Raw genomic sequence first — 18,943 nt, 5'->3', positions numbered from 1 at the left:
AATCAACCAAAATATTTAGCATAACGCCTTCCGGCCTTCCGGCATCCTAAAAATGCTGGCTCCTTTTTATAATCTCAATCAACCAAAATATTTAGCATAACGCCTCCCGGCCTTCCGGCCTTCCGGCATCCTACAAATGATGGCTCCTTTTTTTAATCTCAATCAAAAAACATATTTAGCATAACGCGTTCCGGCGTTCCGCCTTTCGGCCTTCCTGCATCCTAAAAATGCTGGCTCCTATGTATAATCTCAATCAAAAAAAATATTTAGCATACCGCCTTCCGGCCTTCCGGCATCCTAAAAATGCTGGCTCCTTTTTATAATCTCAATCAACCAAAATATTTAGCATAACGCCTTCCGGCCTTCCGCCTTCCGGCATCCTAAAAATGCTGTCTCCTTTTTATAATCTCAATCAACAAAAATATTTAGCAAAACGCCTTCCGGCCTTCCGCCTTCCGGCCTTCCGGCATCCTAAAAATGCTGGCTCCTTTTTATTATCTCAATCAACCAAAATATTTAGCATAACGCCTTCCGGCGTTCCGCCTTCCGGCCTTCCGGCATCCTAAAAATGCTGGCTCCTTTTTATAATCTCAATCAACCCAAATATTTAGCATAAGGCCTTCTTTGATGGCTTTCTTTGGCCTTTTATGACATTGTTCGACCAACCTTTTACAATATCATACTATCTTAATCTGTTTCAGCCATTGGCGGTCTCTTTCCGCTATATTCGTGGTAATAAACCTAAAATGTGGTTTATTTCTTATAATCTCAACCTCTTCTAGTCTGTTTCGGCTCCTGGGGGCCTTACTTCTATGGTGAACGTCTTCGGTCATAATCTGTGACATTCAGCTATTATACATATTATTATTTAAGAATAGTTGGAATACATCGAAAGCCAATAATTATACCTATTAAATTAGACCTAGATATGTTATTCCTTAGGCCAGAGAAATGAAAAACTGAAGAAATATTCAATGTATTAACCAAAATCAAAACTTTAGCAATCAAAAATGAACGGAAATTAATTAAAAAATTTACAAAAAAGAAGTTTTCAAAGAAAAGTAAAGAGTCATATTAAACGTACGATGAGTAGAAACAAAATCCTATAATAACTCAAAATCAAAACGACCAAAAATTATTATTAAAGAATAATTTAAACCTAAAACGAACAGAAATTAAAATAAACGACCATAGAAAACATAGAGATAGCATAATATGTGACATTTACTATTCTTAAACCTTCTATTTTCAGCATCTCCCCACAAAGTTCCATATAATGTTTTATGCTCCTCCTTTTATTTTTTCTAATCTCTGCTTACCCTAGCTTTGAGAATTTGCCTCTATGATGGCTTCTTTCGGCTTTTGGAGGCCTTTTTTGCCATGGTTTATGGCTCACTATATCCTGTTCTATGATATTCTACCTTTTACAATCTTTTTCTTTCGCACTTGGAGACCTTATCTGGCCCTAATCTATAGATCACGGCCTAACCTAAATTCAAGAGGATTGTTCTAGCCCACGAGTAAAATAAACAAAAAATCTGACCAAGAAAACATGAAAAAGGGCTGAACACGAGTTAACACGTTCATACGAACAGAAACCATTGACGACCAAAGCCATACAATTTGCGACCTTGACGCTTCAGCACATAAATTAACTCCGGTGCAATTACAGTCTTTCTCTTGGCATGCTCTATTTAAGTGACAACATCGCAAACGATATTCTACAGAAACATTTTATGAGCACCTATGGTTTCCTCATAAATTAGGCCAGAAAAATATTTTGCGCCACCACGGCAAGCCAGTCTTCTAATAATATGCCTTGTGATCCCCTGGATGGTGTCTCAATGAACTTTGCGATGATGTTTTGCGTATCCTTTGCCAAGTTCCAGTTTCTTATTTACTATACTCGCTGACTATGTTAATTTATGACGGCATTCGGTCATCACGGTGGCTTCCTTCGGCCATTGGGGACCTTCCTAGTTTCCAATCTTTGGCACTGGACCTTATATGCGGCTCCTTCTTTAAACTATCATCCCATTCTAATCATTCTATTACACTATCCTCATCATGTTCTTTTACATATATATAATAGGTAAGGAATCGGAACAACGACACTTCTTGACTACTGACGTCCTTGCGTCAGCCCTACGGTGTGTTGCTACAGCAAATTCGATCTCGACGTCCCGTGTTACCAAGCTAAGGTCAAACCCACTGCGCCATTAAAGGACTTTTACATACCTGTTCGAGCTGTTTCTCCAGGTTTCGGATTTCATTCTGATGTATTTCGGAAAACAAATCTCCAACATGTTTCTGCGGATCTCCATTTGCATCAGCACCCTGAGATTTGAGGATATCTGCTTCTATTCGCTTCAAAGCTGAGCTATCATCTTCACCTTCGCTGCCAAGATCGCTTCCATCGCCAAAACCTGTTAAGGGAATTATGTGACTCATATTAGACAGAATTTCTCAAACATGTGGGCCATTTTTGACTCCTCCCTCCCGTGTGTTTCAGCGATCTTGCTCCTCCCCCGGGCTTATTTTTTTTATATATATAATCCACCGTCTTTTTACCACATGAAGCCCCCCCCCCCAAAAAAAAAAAATCAGCTCACAAACAATAGACTTACGCACATGTGGATATTCTGATTGTCTTTTATTCAATCATAGATTTTTCATTGCAGTCCAAACTTGAAATTAACGTGAAACACTTGACAGTGGCAAACCTGCTTGCAACTAGCAGCCTATAATATAATAAAAGAATAAGGCGAACGAATATATTTTACAAATCCTTCTTAGTGGATATGTAGCTTCTCCAACTCCTATATACGGAGCACCTCCGTGACTCCTCCTTCGTGGTTCAGCATTTTAAGATTAATCATCCGATAAGCATGGTTAGTTTTTCTCGGCGTTTCAAACAAAAATGACGTCAAAGATCATAAATATTGTTATTCTAACAGGCAAAGGGTATGTACCAGGGTTACTTCTACCAAGTGGGGTACTATTCCTGTCTTCAGAGGCACCCCACAAAGCTTAAATGAGTCGTAACTAAAACAAAACTTGATATTTTGCTACAATTAGTGACCTTTTCCGTTTTATGGAAAAAATATCCAAACACTACAATTTTTCAACTTCATAGACGTAAGCGAAAAGTGCAAAATACATATTCGGTGCATGACAGTCCTAGAGCAAGCTAGACCCTCGGTTTGGGCCCAGCTTATTCGAATGCCTTTTTTTTATTTAGCTAAGGCCAACCATTAGTAAACTTTATTATCAAAGCTTAGCTGTATAGAATAAATCACAAACTGAAACGCATTTTTCCTGTGTCCTGTGATGACATTTTACGAAATTGATCGCTGCTTGGTAATACAGGACGCAGAGTTCAATCTCAGCTGCAATTTGTAATAGGAGACTCAGGATTTGATCCAAGCTGAAGCAGCCCACCGCAGAACCCGGAGTTTGATTTCAGCAATGATACTGTGAGATTTCGGACACTCCAGAAGACGGAAGAAGGTTTATTAGATGGATTGCAGAGGAATTGTCTAGATTATTCTTGGTACCCTTGTGACTGGCCGAAAAACAGTAACTTAACTTACTTGCTTAACTTTCTAGCATGCAGACCAATGGTCTTCGCAGCGTAGGTACCGATCTCCTGGTTAAATGCCTTGGGCAAGGAGTGCAATGCGTGGTTGGGGGCAAAACAGTAAGCTGCATGAGAAATGTGGTTCTATCCCGCTTCAAAGGACTGCCATGAGAGGAAGGTTGAGATGGCTAGGACAAGTTTGCCGGATGAAGGATGATAGATTACCGAAAATCGTTCTTTACGGTCAATCATCTATGGCCAAACGTAAAGCAGGTCGTCCCCGGATTGGGTGGGAAGAGGTCACAAGGAAGGATTTAAATGGAAACTGAAACTTCTTGGGAGGCAGTAAAGAGGGAGGCTTTATACAAATTGGGACAGAGAAGCGTGTGTAAATGTGTTGGCCTCAGGCGGATTGGTGCTGCAGTGAGTTGTTAGTAGTAGCAGTGCTTTTATACGAAAACGTCTAAGTGATCATCCAAACAAGAAGAAGAAGACATTCTGATTCTAATTTTGGATGTCTAGAACAGAAGTCCAGTCTTGGTTAATCTCATTATGAATGGGCCTTAAGAAAACGCCCATTTGAACATAATTACATCCAGTTGCAAAAAAGCGGAAAAACTGAGGAAAACTGACTCCAATGTATTGGATTGGCCTAGTGTGTCAAACAGTTCACGGTGACGAACTAAAGAAGTAAAGAATAACTCTTGCTAAGTTACGTGTTTTCATAAATACGTAATTTACACACATTTCTCTTATCACTACAATATATACGCATTATAATAAATATATATTATTATATAAATATAGCATTAACAATAACAATCAACATCCAAGATTTGACAACTAATATCCAACTTATAACACAAAAGACATCAAACCACTGTAAAGAGACCATTTTGTGACGTGAGACCATAATGTGGCACAGAGTGGGCCAAAAGTGGCTTTTTTTCTATCCTATTATGTACATTAATGTGGACAGACTAGAATTTGGTGTTTATTGCAAACTAAATCTGGAGAAGTTATGGCTAGCGCATAAGTAACACTCGTAACGCTAAAAATTCACGTACCTTTGTCCAAACTGCAGTACTAGGCTTCAAGGATGACCACAAACACTGTAGTTTAAACTTAAAGAAATTGTCATCCCTAATTAATTGTATTTTAACATTTTTTACATATACGTATCAAATACATATACTATTACACAAATATTGCATTAATAATAACAATCAGTGTTCAAGATTTGAGAATTAATATCCAACATTTATTTGACTCGAGTAAGAATTGTTCATCTCAAAATGTTTTCTTTCCTGTAATTTAGTTACGTATTTTCTTAAATACTTAATTTCAAGGCTGTTCTCTTTACTTTTAAGTTATATTAAAAAAGATCCTATTATTATTATTCTTACCAAAGGTGTCGAATTAAAAGTGTGCCATCAATGAATACTGCAATAACTGACCATTTAATTTGCTACTTTATAATAAATCATAAACATATTAATTTTCAGTTATAAACTAATTAAATATTTAATCATTACTAAATTTTTTTATATTTATAATTGACATTTTACAGCAAATTTTTAGTTGTAACTTATATAATTAATACTAAAAAGATGCAGAATATAACTGATATTTAAATTTAATCCAATTACCTTTTAATGTATAAGCCAAATTGTTTAAATTGAACATGGATTCACTTGTTAATCTGGCATCTAGGTCTTTCTTTAGTAGATACTTTGCCTCTCTTTCGACCTGTAACATAAAGGTTAAAATTATAGCCATATTTGAGCAAAATTAACAAAACTGTAGACTGGGTACATCGACATATCTTGGCGTCCCATTTGGTTCAAATTTCCACGCAAAATCTTAAAGCAATTCTTAGTTAGTAAATCTAGAAGAGCATATGGTCTGTTAGTTGCACACATTAGCATCAATTCACGTAAGTTAAAGAGGGGGGGGGGATATATTTTTCATAGTGTGAGGGAAGGGAAATTTTGTAATTTTTCAATGGAAGTCCCAAAAAAGCTATTTTCAATTAAATTACCGAAAAAATATTTTCAAAATCTAGGGGAGAGGGCCATAAATCTTGGGTCCAAATTGAGGCCAATATGTGTATAATACATTTGTTGCACAAAATTTGCTTACCCTTGCGGAATTTAGGTTTCTTTCTTTATCTTTTGATATTCCAGACAATCGGAGTTTTTTTTTATGGGGGGGGGGAGTATGGCTAGTAGTAAGTGAGTAAGTTGCTTCGGCTCCCTCTTTGGACTAGTAATATTTACTTGTCTTCTCTATATGGAACAGCTGTCCTATGATAGCGGTGCAAAAAGTAAATGAGAGGAATATATAGTACCATGAGACCAGGATTCACCTGAGCTCTGGCACTCGGAACACAGAAGGCTTGTATAATTGATTCTCGCTGTCACTTGTCTTCTAACCGCAGATAATGTGAACTTGTTCCTGATTTCATAGAGTTCCACAGGTTCAATACAACCACCCTGGAGAGAATGCCGTTTCTCTCTTAAAGTTCTGAACTATCTAGATTGTTTTTGAGGCAGGAGATGTCCATATGCCAGTTTTCAGAAAAAAATTATGTAGCCGATTTTGACGAAAAATACACACTTATATGGATTATTATTGCTCGTTCAATTGATTAAAAAAGGCATATAATTCTAACAAAAAGATGTTTCGTCATTGTGGGTTCCACACAATGGTCAGCATTTTTCAAACTGACAACATTTCTGCCACGTTGTCTTACACCGATTTCATTTGACGGAAAACTATGGTCAGTATTAAGAGTAAGAACAGTGCATACTTCATTACACACAGGAGGATTGGACCGTCTATATCCCACACCATCTGCAACAATGAAAATGAGCTGCACGTTTGGAGGTTGTTGTCCCAGTGAAAGAGCACGCTGATTACATCATTCACCTCGCAATATTTCTTCCGACAGATCCAATAAGTTACGAGAGAAGGTTAATACATTTCTTAGAACAAGAGATGGCTTCGCTAAATCTTTTCCGTAAAAAAGACCACTTCATGGTTCTAGACTCAACATTTCAATTATCGAGACAGTATGGACTCTTTAGCATTTATAACCCCCCATCCCCAACAAGGTCAGGACATTTATCTAATCTTCTGTTAAGTAAAACATCTGTAGACCTTAGTCTGCCACAGATAAGAGACTCAATTTTTCTGAAAGACATCTGGCCTACTTCGAGGATCCTTCTTTTGCCAATGAATTTGGATCTACGGATTGAACTATATTTGCTTGATGTCAACGCCTCATGCCACATGCCACTAGCGAGTATTATTTAACTACTACCCTCCTTACCTATGCCTCAATTATCCATGCCACGCTCAGACGACTGTTTGAACTTTCAGCCTTTGAAAAGGGCAACGCAATTAGTACAGATCCATGCAAGCAACCCGTCTTGTAGCTTATACTTCTCACCTGAGTTAGGGAGGGAAGGGGGATGGGTACCTGATGGCTAAAAATTCTTAAAGTAAATGTTTTTTCCAATTTCTCCGGGGAACCCTTTAACTTTACTAGGGGAGGGGGAGCATGTCCTATCGTGCACAGGTATGGTTTTGCAATATTTAATTTGCACAACCTATATTTAATATATTTAAATATATTTAATATATTCAAATTACAAGACGTAGAAAACCTCTATTTTATAAGCCATCATGTGGTGGTATATTACTGAAATTCCAAAATACCATTTGGCCTTTTTTTTTCTTTTTTTGGTGGCTATCTCAGTATTTTTGTTCGATGCCGATTTGGCACTTAAGGCGGAAAAAAAAATCTTGTTTTTCGAATACAATGAGAGAAAAAGGTCCTTTTATGTAGTCAGATTTGTTTTAGTACTTAAAAGACATAAAAAAAAGAAGAAATTCAACCAAAAAAGCCCCCCATCCCCACGCCCGAGTAACTCAATAACACTAATTCAATCCAACAAACTAAAATAAAAATAAAAAATAAAATGAGAAGACACATCACAATCTGTTCATCTTTTCTTTACCCTCGAAATACTTGGGGTTAATCAGCCTTAGTCCTAAATGATAATAATAAGTCACTTGAACTATTCAGAAGAGTTTCAGGTAAAGTTTGTTCCTTCTTGATTAATGATTAATTCTCTAATGTTGATTAATTCTCAATGTTGATTAATTTTTTTTTTTTAAATAAATTTATTTATTTTTTATAAATGATTATAAATTATATATGATTAATTTTAGATCTAATGTTGATTAATTCTCAACTGTCTACGGTCACAAGGCTATTTTCTAAAAATAAGGATAAATATGAAAAACACAAAATTAATTTTAACAGCAGATAAAACATTTTTTGGTACTTGTCAATTACCCGGAACCCATGCGATATATTATATAGGGAAGATGCTTATATTCATCGGTCATTCAGAGCGATAACATCTATTAGTTTCAAACAGTTAATACACAATTCAGTGCGCAAGGACGGGAAGAAGCTAGCCACGCCCCCCAGTATAGCAGCGTCTCCGGATAAAGATTCATTTCTTTGACAACTAAAGAAGAGAGCGCTACAAAGCTGTGTCCCGGGCTAAAGCGGGACGCAACGAATAAACTCTACTGCAGGAGAATATTGCTGGCAGAGAATAAGGTAGACAATCTTAATTATCTTGAATAAGCAAGCAGAAATGGAGGGGAATCAGATTCAGCCACCTCAACTTCCGGATGCGTCAGATCCCGACGCTATTTCTCAGTTTATGCGTGAAATAAATTTCAAACTGGATTTGATCCCACAGCTCTCAAACAGCTTATCCGGTATAGAGGCAAAAATGAATAGTTTTAGTAAACAGCTAGATACAACAAAATCAGAAATTTCAAACGATCTAGCGGAAATGAGTAACAAACTCAGGGAGTCTACACTGAAAATTGACTCATTGGAGGCAGAAATAAAGCGTTATAACCTCGTGTTTTACAATTTCCCTGTGACTGGTCCATTCCAGTCGAGCTTGAAGGATGGGCTTTGCAAGTTTCTTTGCTGGTGCCTCCCGCGCCAACAGCTTTCTCAAAGGGACATAAAGGATGCTTCCGCCTGAGATCAGGCCCTGTAATAGTTAAGTGGCACGACTTGGGAATACGAAATGCGGTTCTCAGGAAAAGTTTTGCATTGAAGCAGAACGGCGTAGGGGTTGCTCCGTACTACACTACGTATCAACACGAGGCTAGAAAAAATTTAAAGCCAGTGCTGCCCCAAGCCCTAGTAAAAGGTCAAAATGCGCGGCTCAAAGGCGATAAGGCTTATCATTGAAGGTAAAACGTACACATACGACCGCGAATGTCAAAAAATAAAAGAAATGACGGTAAGCCACCCAATTACCGCCCCTAATCCAGCACAGAGTAACTCAGAGATCAGAGGTATAAATGGCGCTAATGTGAATGAAAATAACCAGAGTTCAGTACAGAATTGCCCTTCAGAACAGTCGGACTGTTCTGGTAATGAAAGTGACACGAACACGATAGTTGAAAGAAACAGCAACTTGCCGAAAACAACAGCAGCAAGGAAAGATCGTAAAAGTAGCAATATTAGCCCCGTCGATAATACTTACAGTCGCACCGCTAGAAATGTACGGCAAAGAAATGATGAGCCATCGACAAATCGGGTTACTGAAGGGAATCGGCCACCAATTTACAGACAAAACACACGCCCGTTCAGGCAGCTACAAAAAAATCAGCCTTGGCAGTACAGAGTTATTAATAGGCCTAGGGGCGACGATTATTACCGGTTAGCTTTCCCCCGAGTGATTACGGAGCCCAATAGCATCGACAAGGCCATACACAAACCCTGAAGTTTGTATCTTGGAATGTACAGAGTATAAAAAATAAGTCAAGTTCTGTGGAAAGTGATTTGTCAAATTTTGACTTTGTAGAATTAATAGAAACCTTGCATTGCCCTAGTAAAACTCCAAAAGTAAGAGGTTTTAATGTTTATACTGGATTGTGGGAGTTAGATTCTAACAATTGTTATTTTGGAGGCATTGTAGCGTTGATTAATGACGAGCCTTTCAAAAGTTATACAAAGCTGATAAGTAAATCAGTAAATTTTATTTGCATTAGATTAGAATGTTGGGATGGACTGTATATTGTAATAGGATAGATTTATATTCCGCCTCAAAATAGCTCGTACCGAAATGAAGATACGTGGAATTTGTTGGTAAAAGAATTAGATGAAAAAAAGAGCAAATTTTGAAAATGATAGATTGATATTAATGGGTGATTTTAATGCTTATACTAGAGATGAAGTTGAATTAAATGATTTGTTAATTCCAAGTATTCCGTCAGCAGTCCCAGCCGTCTACAGAATTCCCAGAGCTAGCAAGGATGAAAAAAGAAGAATAAATCAATGGGGTAGAAGGTTGCTGACACTATGCGCAGAATCGGGTTTGATGATTGGAAATGGAAGATTTGGAAAGGACGAAAATCGGGGTGAGTTTACCTGCGTATCGGGGGCTAAAGCAAGTTTAATTGATTATGTTTTGGTGGATATTCGCTGGGATCCGAATTACCTTAATGTGGATGTGCTTAAGCTAGTAGGATCGGACCATCTACCGGTATTTTTAGAAATTAGATCAAGGAGTGCTCCCCAAAGTAGGGATATTTCAAGCGAAAGTCGTATTTATAATAAAAATGTTAGACTTCAGACACCTAGGGACTGGTCTACAGAGGAAAATGTTAAATTAAGTGAAGCGTTTTCAGAGGATGATGTAACTATAAGGCTAAGTGATTTAGAGAAGATAAATAACCAAGATAGATTGATAGAAGAATTCACGGGTATTTTAAATGAAACAGCAGGTCCAATTCTAGGGAATAAAGGAGGCTGTAATGCTTTAGAATTATTTGATGAGGATTGTAGAATAAAGAAATTAGAATTGATTAAAGAAATGGAGATTTTGAGGGAAGAGGAAAGAGAGGAAAATAGGCTTCGACTAGTAACAAGGTTTAAAAATGTTCGCCGGGAGTATAAACGCCTTTTAAAACAGAAGAAGAGAGTGGCTATTCAAAAAGGTAAGAAGGAGCTGATCCAATTTTATGAAAAGGGTGATATGCCGTCTTTTTGGAAAAAGATAAAAAGGGCCTACATTGCTCAACTAAAAGTACCTGGCCCGAACACATAACCTGCACACTCCAACGACGCGGTTAAGGAAGACTATTCGTGTGACTGCTGGTTCAGTGAGGAATTATCAAACACAGAGAATGAGACCAGTTTCCCACTGAAAGAACACGATTATGATCTGATAAAACCCTTATCGGAAGAAGAAATCGAAGAATGCATAAGCACCATGGAAAGTGGATCAGCATCTGGTAGCGATGGAGTCCCAACAAAGATCTTGTAACAATTCCAACTTTCATTTGTGCCCATCTTCTTGGCTATCTTCAACTCAGTAGCGAACTCTGGAGAATGGCCATTGCTGTGGAAAACATCCTTGATTTTGCCGCTATTCAAAAAGGGAGACCCAGCGGATCACAGTAATTATCGACCGATATCTTTAGTACCTAGTCTTAGCAAAATATTAGAAAGAATACTAGATGCTAGATTAGCTCATTGGTTAGAAAAATATAGGATCTTGAAGGAGGAGCTGGCAGGATTTCGGGATGGATATAATGCTATTGATAGGGTCTTAGTCCTACAGGTGCTTGTAGATAAATATGCAAAAGGAAAGAATAGGTTGTATGTTACATTTTTAGATCTAGAAAAGGCATTCGACAGTATTGATAGGATTTTCCTGTGCTTAGAACTGTTAAAGGTAGGCTTACCAAGACTTTTCGTTATGATACTCGCTGATATGTATAGAAACACATTTGGTATAGTTAAAGTTTTAGGGAAGGGATTATCGTCACCGTTTGAAATTAGAAAAGGAGTAAAACAGGGTAGTAGTATTTCGCCTAGGTTGTTCACGTTGTATATAAATGATATTGTTGACCATTTTAAAAAGGTATGAGCCCCTACAGTGTCACTAGGGAACCTGAAGTTATCTTTGTTGCTTTTTTCTGATGATTCAGCGTTATTATCCAAGTTACCAGAGAAACTACAAATCTTGTTTAGTATATGAGAAGAATATTTATATAGAATGGAACAAGTGTTAAATATCAAAAAGATTGAGACTGTACTTTTTAGTGGAATTGGTGTGAATAAGGATTATCAAAAAGTAGAATTTTATTGTAAAGGTGAAAAAATAAAAAAAAGAGTGAAAATTTTAAATATTTGGGAGTAACACTTTCAGCAAAAGGAGGATGGAAAGAGCATGTAAAACAGATGATTAAGAGAGGGAAAGCATTTTCAGCTGCCATTTTACGTAATTCAAGGCTTTCAAGTATAAAAGATCTAAAAATGCATAAATATGTTTTTAATTCTAAAATTTTGCCTACTATCCATTACGGAGCTGAACTTCGTGGGCATGACCCGGCATCACAATTGGAATCAATTCAGCTGCAACACTTTAAGAGATTAATTGGTCTTCACGTAACGACTCACAATCAGGCAATAAAAGGTGACCTAGGTATATTTTCGCTGAGAATGAGTAGATTAGCAGAGATGATCCGGTACTGGCTAAAGGTTCTAAGTCTGTCAGAAGATAGGTTACCAAAAGCAGCTTATGTGGAGAGGCTACGGTCGAAACATAAAAGATCGTGGCCGTATCAATATTTAGAATGAGGGGCTAGGACCCTCAGATCAGGGTGAGTCGTTTTTGGCTATGATTGTAGAAAGAATAAAAGACCAGGAAGTCCAAATGTGGACCCAGGCAGTTAAAAAATCTGAAACAATTAAGTTTTATTACCATGTAAAAGAGATATTTTGATTCGAATATTATTTTAAACTAGGATTACCGGGGGAGACATTGAGGACTTGGTTTCGGATCCGAGCGAATTGCCTGCCACTTAAAAATAGAAAAAGAGTATTTGAAAGAAATAGGGTGGCCCCAGATGCAAATGCGGATTACTCTTGCCCCAGATGTAATCTAGGTATTGAGGATGTGGCCAATATTCTCCCCGAGTGCCAGAAACTTTCTATTTTATGTGAAATGTATTTTTTGGTGTGTAAGTGGGATTGCCCGGTTAGCCTTAAAACGACTGTAAAAATAACAATCAGGCAGTTATGTAAATATGTAAATGAAGTGTTGACATCAATGAGTGAAACTTGATATTTATGTTATTTTTCTTGTGGAGTGTATTTAAGAATACTGTTTTGTATGGCCTGTTTTTTGGCTTATAATAAAAATTATTATTATCATTATTATTATTATAGGGAAGATGCTTAAGAAACTAGTCAAACGGGTTTCTTTCAATAGACAATTGGATTGCAAACCGTGGTTTTTCATTGCGTTTACAATAGTTAAACTATTGTTTTTTGGGGTTTAGGGGAGGGAAAAGGTACCTATGTTAGGTTGCGTATTTAATATATGCTCTGCTTTACCCCCCCTAATGTACAAATATACACCCCAAACTTGTTTCTAAACTATTATATTTTCATCATGTTTTGTTTTATATCATTAGCATTCACCAAACGTGACTTCTTGCGTGGGTTCCGGCTAATTGATAAGTACCCATTTTTTATAAGCCAGTATGAAAGAATTCACATTGATAGGGGAGAGCAAGAGAGAGAACAAGAAAATAAAACAGAGAGAAAAGAGAGAGGGAGAGAGAGAAAGAGGGAGATAGAAAAAAAAGAGAGAGCGAGAAAATTACCTGAAGTGCACCAAGAGCCTCTTCCATTTGACGTTCAGCTAAAACCCGGAGGTGTTCCATCTCTTTCAGGTGTTGCTGTAGCAATTCCACTTCTTCATTAAGACGACGGATTTCATGCTTGGCGCTTTCAAAATCCACCTAGGTTACAGAAAAATTACAAATTCTGAATAGGATCAGCAGCTGATTATGCGTTGCATATTGACAGTATTTACAAAAAAAGCGTCAACAAGGCAGCAATAAGATTTTTATCAAAAAATCGAGGGACATATCATTATAAAAGGTACCTCCCCACCCCCGATTAGACCAAAGGAACTCCCAGAATATTCTAGTTATTAGGCTTAAAAAGTTTTTTTCCCCATATTTCCACCCCCGCGTCCTACACAGAAATCCTGATCCCCTACGCCAGCATTATACTTGTATGTAAGTATGATAGCAGAGAAAATGCAATCAATAAACTCTGTGATAGATCACCAGACAAGGCGATCCCGGTCAATCAACGAATAAATTCAACATAGCGTAGAAACATTTATCAGTCAATAAATTGTTATTTTTCTGTTATTTCAATTCTGTAAGATAAGTAGCGGCAATCACCTTTCGAACAGCATAGAAATCAGCCATATACCACAAGGTCTCAGTTCGTCCATTGGTTCGAGTTCCAATTTGATTTGAATATCTTTTTTAAGGTTCTTTTAGACGAGCTAAGTACTCTGACGTTCACCAAACATTGTCACTGCCATTCTTTCTAGTCTCATTTAATTAAAATACAAATCTGAGGATACTCAAACGACTACCGTTAACCATATAATTTTTCACTTACCCCCTCCCTCCCATGAGTATAGTTTACGGTTTGATTCGAACCTGTGGATTAAAAGCCAAAACTTTTTGGAACAAGTAAATGAGATAGTAATTGAAAATAACACAATATACCCTGATTAATACCCAGGGTATTTTGTGGATTGAAATCCACAAAATACCCTGAAAGTTTCAACTTAATACCTTAATCTGTTGCTGGAATATTGATAATGCGCCCTTTTGACGACCTCCATGTACATAGCGTGTTTTGCTTCGTTTAACGCACCCCCCCCCCCCTAAATAGTCCCTGAAAGTTTCATCTTAATACCCTTAGCCTTAGTAATAGTTAGTAGTAGTAGCAGTAGTGGAAGTAATGGTAGAAGCTTACACAAAGCCCCTTTAGCTAGTTCAACATCCCCCTCAACATGGCCTTATAGTTTCATCATGATAAGTCGTTCCTGGGATATTGCTAATACAATCTTTTGAAAACCCGCGTGTACCTAGTGAGTTTGATTTAGTTCTTAATCCTCTCAACATTCCCTGAAAGTTTCACTTTAATAACCTTAGCCGTAATAATAGTAGTAGCTGTAAAAATAGTAGTACTAGTGTTCACATACTGCCTTGTCGTTAGTTCAACAGCCTCCTCAACATGACTAAGTTTCATGTTAGGGCTCTAAGTCCTTTGGTTAGTTCAACACCCCCCCCCCCCTCAACATACCCTGAAAGTTTTAATTTAATACTCTAAGCCTTTTATGAGACATTGCTGATACGCGCTTTTGACAACCTACATACATATAGTGTGTTTTGATTTAGTTCAACATCCTCCAAAACATTCCCTAAAAGTTTCAACTTAATAAACAACAAAAACAAGAAGAACAATAGGGAATTCTTTTCGTGAGACAGTGAAGATGATTTGAATGAATATTTCGGCCCTATGTTCAAGGGTCGTCCTCAGCAAGACAAAAATATATAAAAGAAGAAAGACTCACAACAATATACGACCAATAAAACTAACAAGCAATTTTTTTCAAAACAGTCCCAGCATCCTTACTTCAGCGAAGTTCAACCAGGACTAAACTTAATATTCTTAGCCTCAGTAGAAGTAGTCATCATATTAGTAGTAGTAGTAGTAGGAAAATGTGACTTTTGGTTAGTTCAACATCCCCCTCCTTTTGCCCTGAAAGATTCAACTCAATACCTTAAGCCGTTACTAAGATATTGTTAATATGCATTTCTGACAGCCTGGATGCACATAGTGTGTTCTGATTTAGTTCAACATCCCTCAGCATTCCCTGAAATTTTCACCTTAGTACCCTTAGCTTAGTAATAATAGTAGCAGTAGCAATCGTAGTAGCAGCAATAGTAGCAGTAGTGTTAGCCGTTGTAGTAGCAGTTGCAGTAGAATGGCTATAGTACCTTTTGGCTAGTTCACCATCTCACTCAACATGCCCTGTAAGTTTCAACTTGATACTCTAAACCGACCCTGACATGCATCTGATACACCCTTTTGACAACCTGCATGCACATAGCGTTTTGATTTAGTTCAACATACCCTCAACATTTCCTGAAATTTTCACCTTAATACCATTAGTGGTGGTAGTAGTATCAGTAGCAGTAGAAATACTTCTAGTAAGTGAAGGTACATAGCGACTTTCGGTTAATTCAACATCCCCCACAAGATAACCTGTAAGTTTCAACTTAATACTCAAAGCTGTGCTTGAGATATTGCTAATACGTCCTTACGACACACTGCAGGCACATAGGGTGTTTTAATTTAGTTCAACTTCTCCCTTAACGTTCTAAAAAATTTCAACCTTAACATCCTTGGCATTAGAAGTAGAAGTAGTCGTAGTGGAAACAGCATTAATAGTTGAAGTAGAAGCAGTAGTAATAGTAGCAGAAGATGTGTATATTGCCTTTTGGTCAGTTGAACACCCCCCTCATTGTGCTCTGAAAGTTTCAGCTTGATATCCTAAGCTGTTGCTGAAATATTGATGATACGCCCTTTTAACAACCTCATCACATTGTCTTTTACCTTAATGATGCCCTTAGCTTTAGCAGTACTAGCAGTAGCAGTAGCAATAGTAGTAGCAGCAGTATGCGAATATTGCGTTTCGGTTAGTTGAACATCCCCTGAAACATGTCCTGTAGGTTTGAACTGAATACTCTAAGCTGTTCCTATGACATTACTAATATGTCCTTTTGAAAACCTGTCGGAACATGGTTTGTTTTGATCCACTTCAATTGCCCACTCAATATCCCTGAAATTTTTCCTTAATACCCTTATTAGTATTGGTAGCAGTAGTAATATTAGTAAGAGTAGCAGTAGTATTATGCACATTTTAGCTTTTAATCAGCTCATCATCACCTCATCAGGCCCGGAAAGTTTCAACTTGAGTCAGCTTCTCAGTAGGGGCCTTCCCCAGGCAATTCAGCACGTCCCCAGGTGGCAGATAGGGGAATACCCTACAGATATGTAGGGTACCTCCATAGGAGGCACGAACCAAGGGGGGACCTGGTCCCTGGGGGTCCATAATGGAAACTGGGGCACCCTCGCCCAGGGGCTGCAAATACAGACGGAGGAGGAAGAAGGCCCCTCAAATGTACACTAAGCAGGGCCCATCGGCATGTGGACACATCCCGTGAGTTACATACCTTCTCCCAGCAATGGGTTAAATTACACGGTGATGCAGAACACCATCGTGGGAATCTTTTAAAGGACAACTGCGGCAGGGCATAAGATCTAGGTCTATGGACAACGGCCTCTGCAAAGGGCTGCCTCGACCCTTTCGGGGCACCTGCAAGACTGGGGACCTTGTGGTCAACTCTTTTCACAATAAATATAAATCGACCGTAGACCTAGAAAAATTAGGAATGAGGCTACGGCGTTCCCGGCAAGCGACGCGGCCCCCTTGGCACGGGTGTCGAGAAGTAGGCAAGCCAACCATACTACGGCGTTCCCGGCAGGCGATGCGAATTAGAATATGGCGACGACGTCAAAAAATAAACAAGCCATATCCTTCGGAAAATCAACTACAGTCATAAAACAAGCAAAAACAAGAATAACTATTGGTTGTTGGAACGTCAGATCTGTTAAAGAAGAAGCTACGTAAGCTCTCCTTGTCCATGAGATGGGAAGTACAGCATTGACATATTATGTACTTCTGAGACCAGAATCTCCTGGTCTGGCTCTACAGTGATTACAGCGCCCGAAACGTTACAACAGTTCCATTTTTTTTTACTTTGTAGTATACAATAGCTTGGGACTCCATGACCTTCGTATATTCATGAAACCAAAGAACCAGAAACGCACTTCTTGAGTGGGATCCTGTTTCTCCCCGACTGACCGTCGTTTGGGAGGGGCAAGGGGAGGGCAGTTGCCCCCCCCCCAGTAATGTTGGATAAAAAATAATTATATAGCCCATACTCCTTGAATATCCGAAAGTAGACCCCTCTTGCCCCCCGATTGAAAATGTTGTAGATTCGCCCCTGCCAACTGGTTAGGATAAGGCTTAAAGGAAGCTCTGCAAACGTATCCGTTTTCTCCGCATACGCCCCTACACGTGATACCACAGTTACCGCTAAGGATGAATTCTATTCGGAATTGCAACAACTGTCTTCCTCAGTCGCTGCACGAGACTACCAGCTTACTGCATGGGACTTCAACGCAAGAGTTGGTCTGTCTGATACCCCCATGCAAGCCCTTGGAAACTTCGGACTGGGGCATAAATCTGAAAATGGGCGAAAGCTGGTAAACTATGCCTTGATGAATCATCTTGTAGTAACCAACACCATATTTCAGCATAAGTCAAGCCATCTACTGACCTCACATTCCGACAACGGTGTTACTAAGGCCCAAATTGACTACATTCTGTCCGCCAACGTTGGAGAAGTTCAGTAATAGAGTCCCGCTCTTATAACGGTGCAGACACAGGCTCAAAATCAGGGCATGAACACATGCTAGTCCTTGTAAAAATTCTACTTCGTCTTGTTTCTCGGAAAAAGAATAAACCGAAAGCCCGAAACGACACTGGTAAGCTGCAAGATGAAGAGGTTTGACAAACTCTAAATATGGAGCTAATAAACTGTTTTGATGCCCTAAACTTGAATGAAGAGGAAAACCGCAAACCTGAGCAAAGATGGGAGATATTAAAAAACAGTGATGAGAGACACCACTGAAGAGACACCTAGGCCGAACGAAAGTGAAACGACAGCATTGGATTATCGCCAGAACCCTGTCAATAGTCAAAGAGTGCAGGAAAAAGATCAATGACCCTAAAAATATCATGAAAGAGCTGCACAGACAGGTCAAGCACTCTGCTCATCTAGACCGCCGCGAAATGTGGGAAGAGATTGCTTTGTCTTTAGAAAAAGCAGTACGCGCTCATGACACCCACAAACTTTACCAGGTTCTTAAGGAATCCACTGGTAAGAAAGCTGCTGCGTCTAAAGTTGTCAGAAACAGATCCGAAAAAGCCATTAGCTGTCAAAAAGAGCGTTTGATCAGATGGAAAGATCACATGCAAACACTACTTAACCAATCCCCAAAAAACTCAAATGGTATATAAGGTTTGCATCACGATATGAAGGAATAACAAAACGGAAATAAAGTAAAAATAGTAGACGACTCGACGCTAGTTTTGGCAGCTGCGGGCCAGTACGTAGGTAATTATGATTATTCATATTTAAAAACCTTTAGCACAGCGTTCATATTCAATTAAAAAGTAACAATCGATTCCGAATATCTATTCTGTCGATTTTAAATTCTTTACCTATTCCTAATCTATTCTGATTCGGACGAGGGTATTTCCATTTGCAAAAGCAATTGTAAGACAGAAATTGCAA

The 18,943-nt window shown here is 38.4% G+C and overlaps 1 protein-coding gene across 1 annotated transcript in view; it reads right to left on the bottom strand.

The window, feature by feature from the left end:
- BicD (Microtubule-associated protein Bicaudal D) overlaps positions 1-18,943 on the bottom strand; it is a 72,113-nt gene that overhangs the window by 23,058 nt on the left and 30,112 nt on the right. The window contains exons 5-7 of the mRNA XM_089108476.1: positions 13,307-13,444; positions 5,230-5,329; positions 2,239-2,426 (exon numbers count right to left, since the gene is read on the bottom strand). Of these exons, the coding sequence (XP_088964602.1) occupies positions 2,239-2,426; positions 5,230-5,329; positions 13,307-13,444 (426 nt within the window). The remainder of the gene's footprint in view (positions 1-2,238; positions 2,427-5,229; positions 5,330-13,306; positions 13,445-18,943) is intronic.

Source organism: Artemia sp. Qi Xiang Cuo, chromosome 3 (genome assembly GCF_049724085.1).
Source record: "Artemia sp. Qi Xiang Cuo chromosome 3, ASM4972408v1, whole genome shotgun sequence".
NCBI classification, from domain to species: Eukaryota; Metazoa; Arthropoda; class Branchiopoda; order Anostraca; family Artemiidae; genus Artemia; species Artemia sp. Qi Xiang Cuo.
This window is presented reverse-complemented; position numbering and strand designations above follow the sequence as displayed.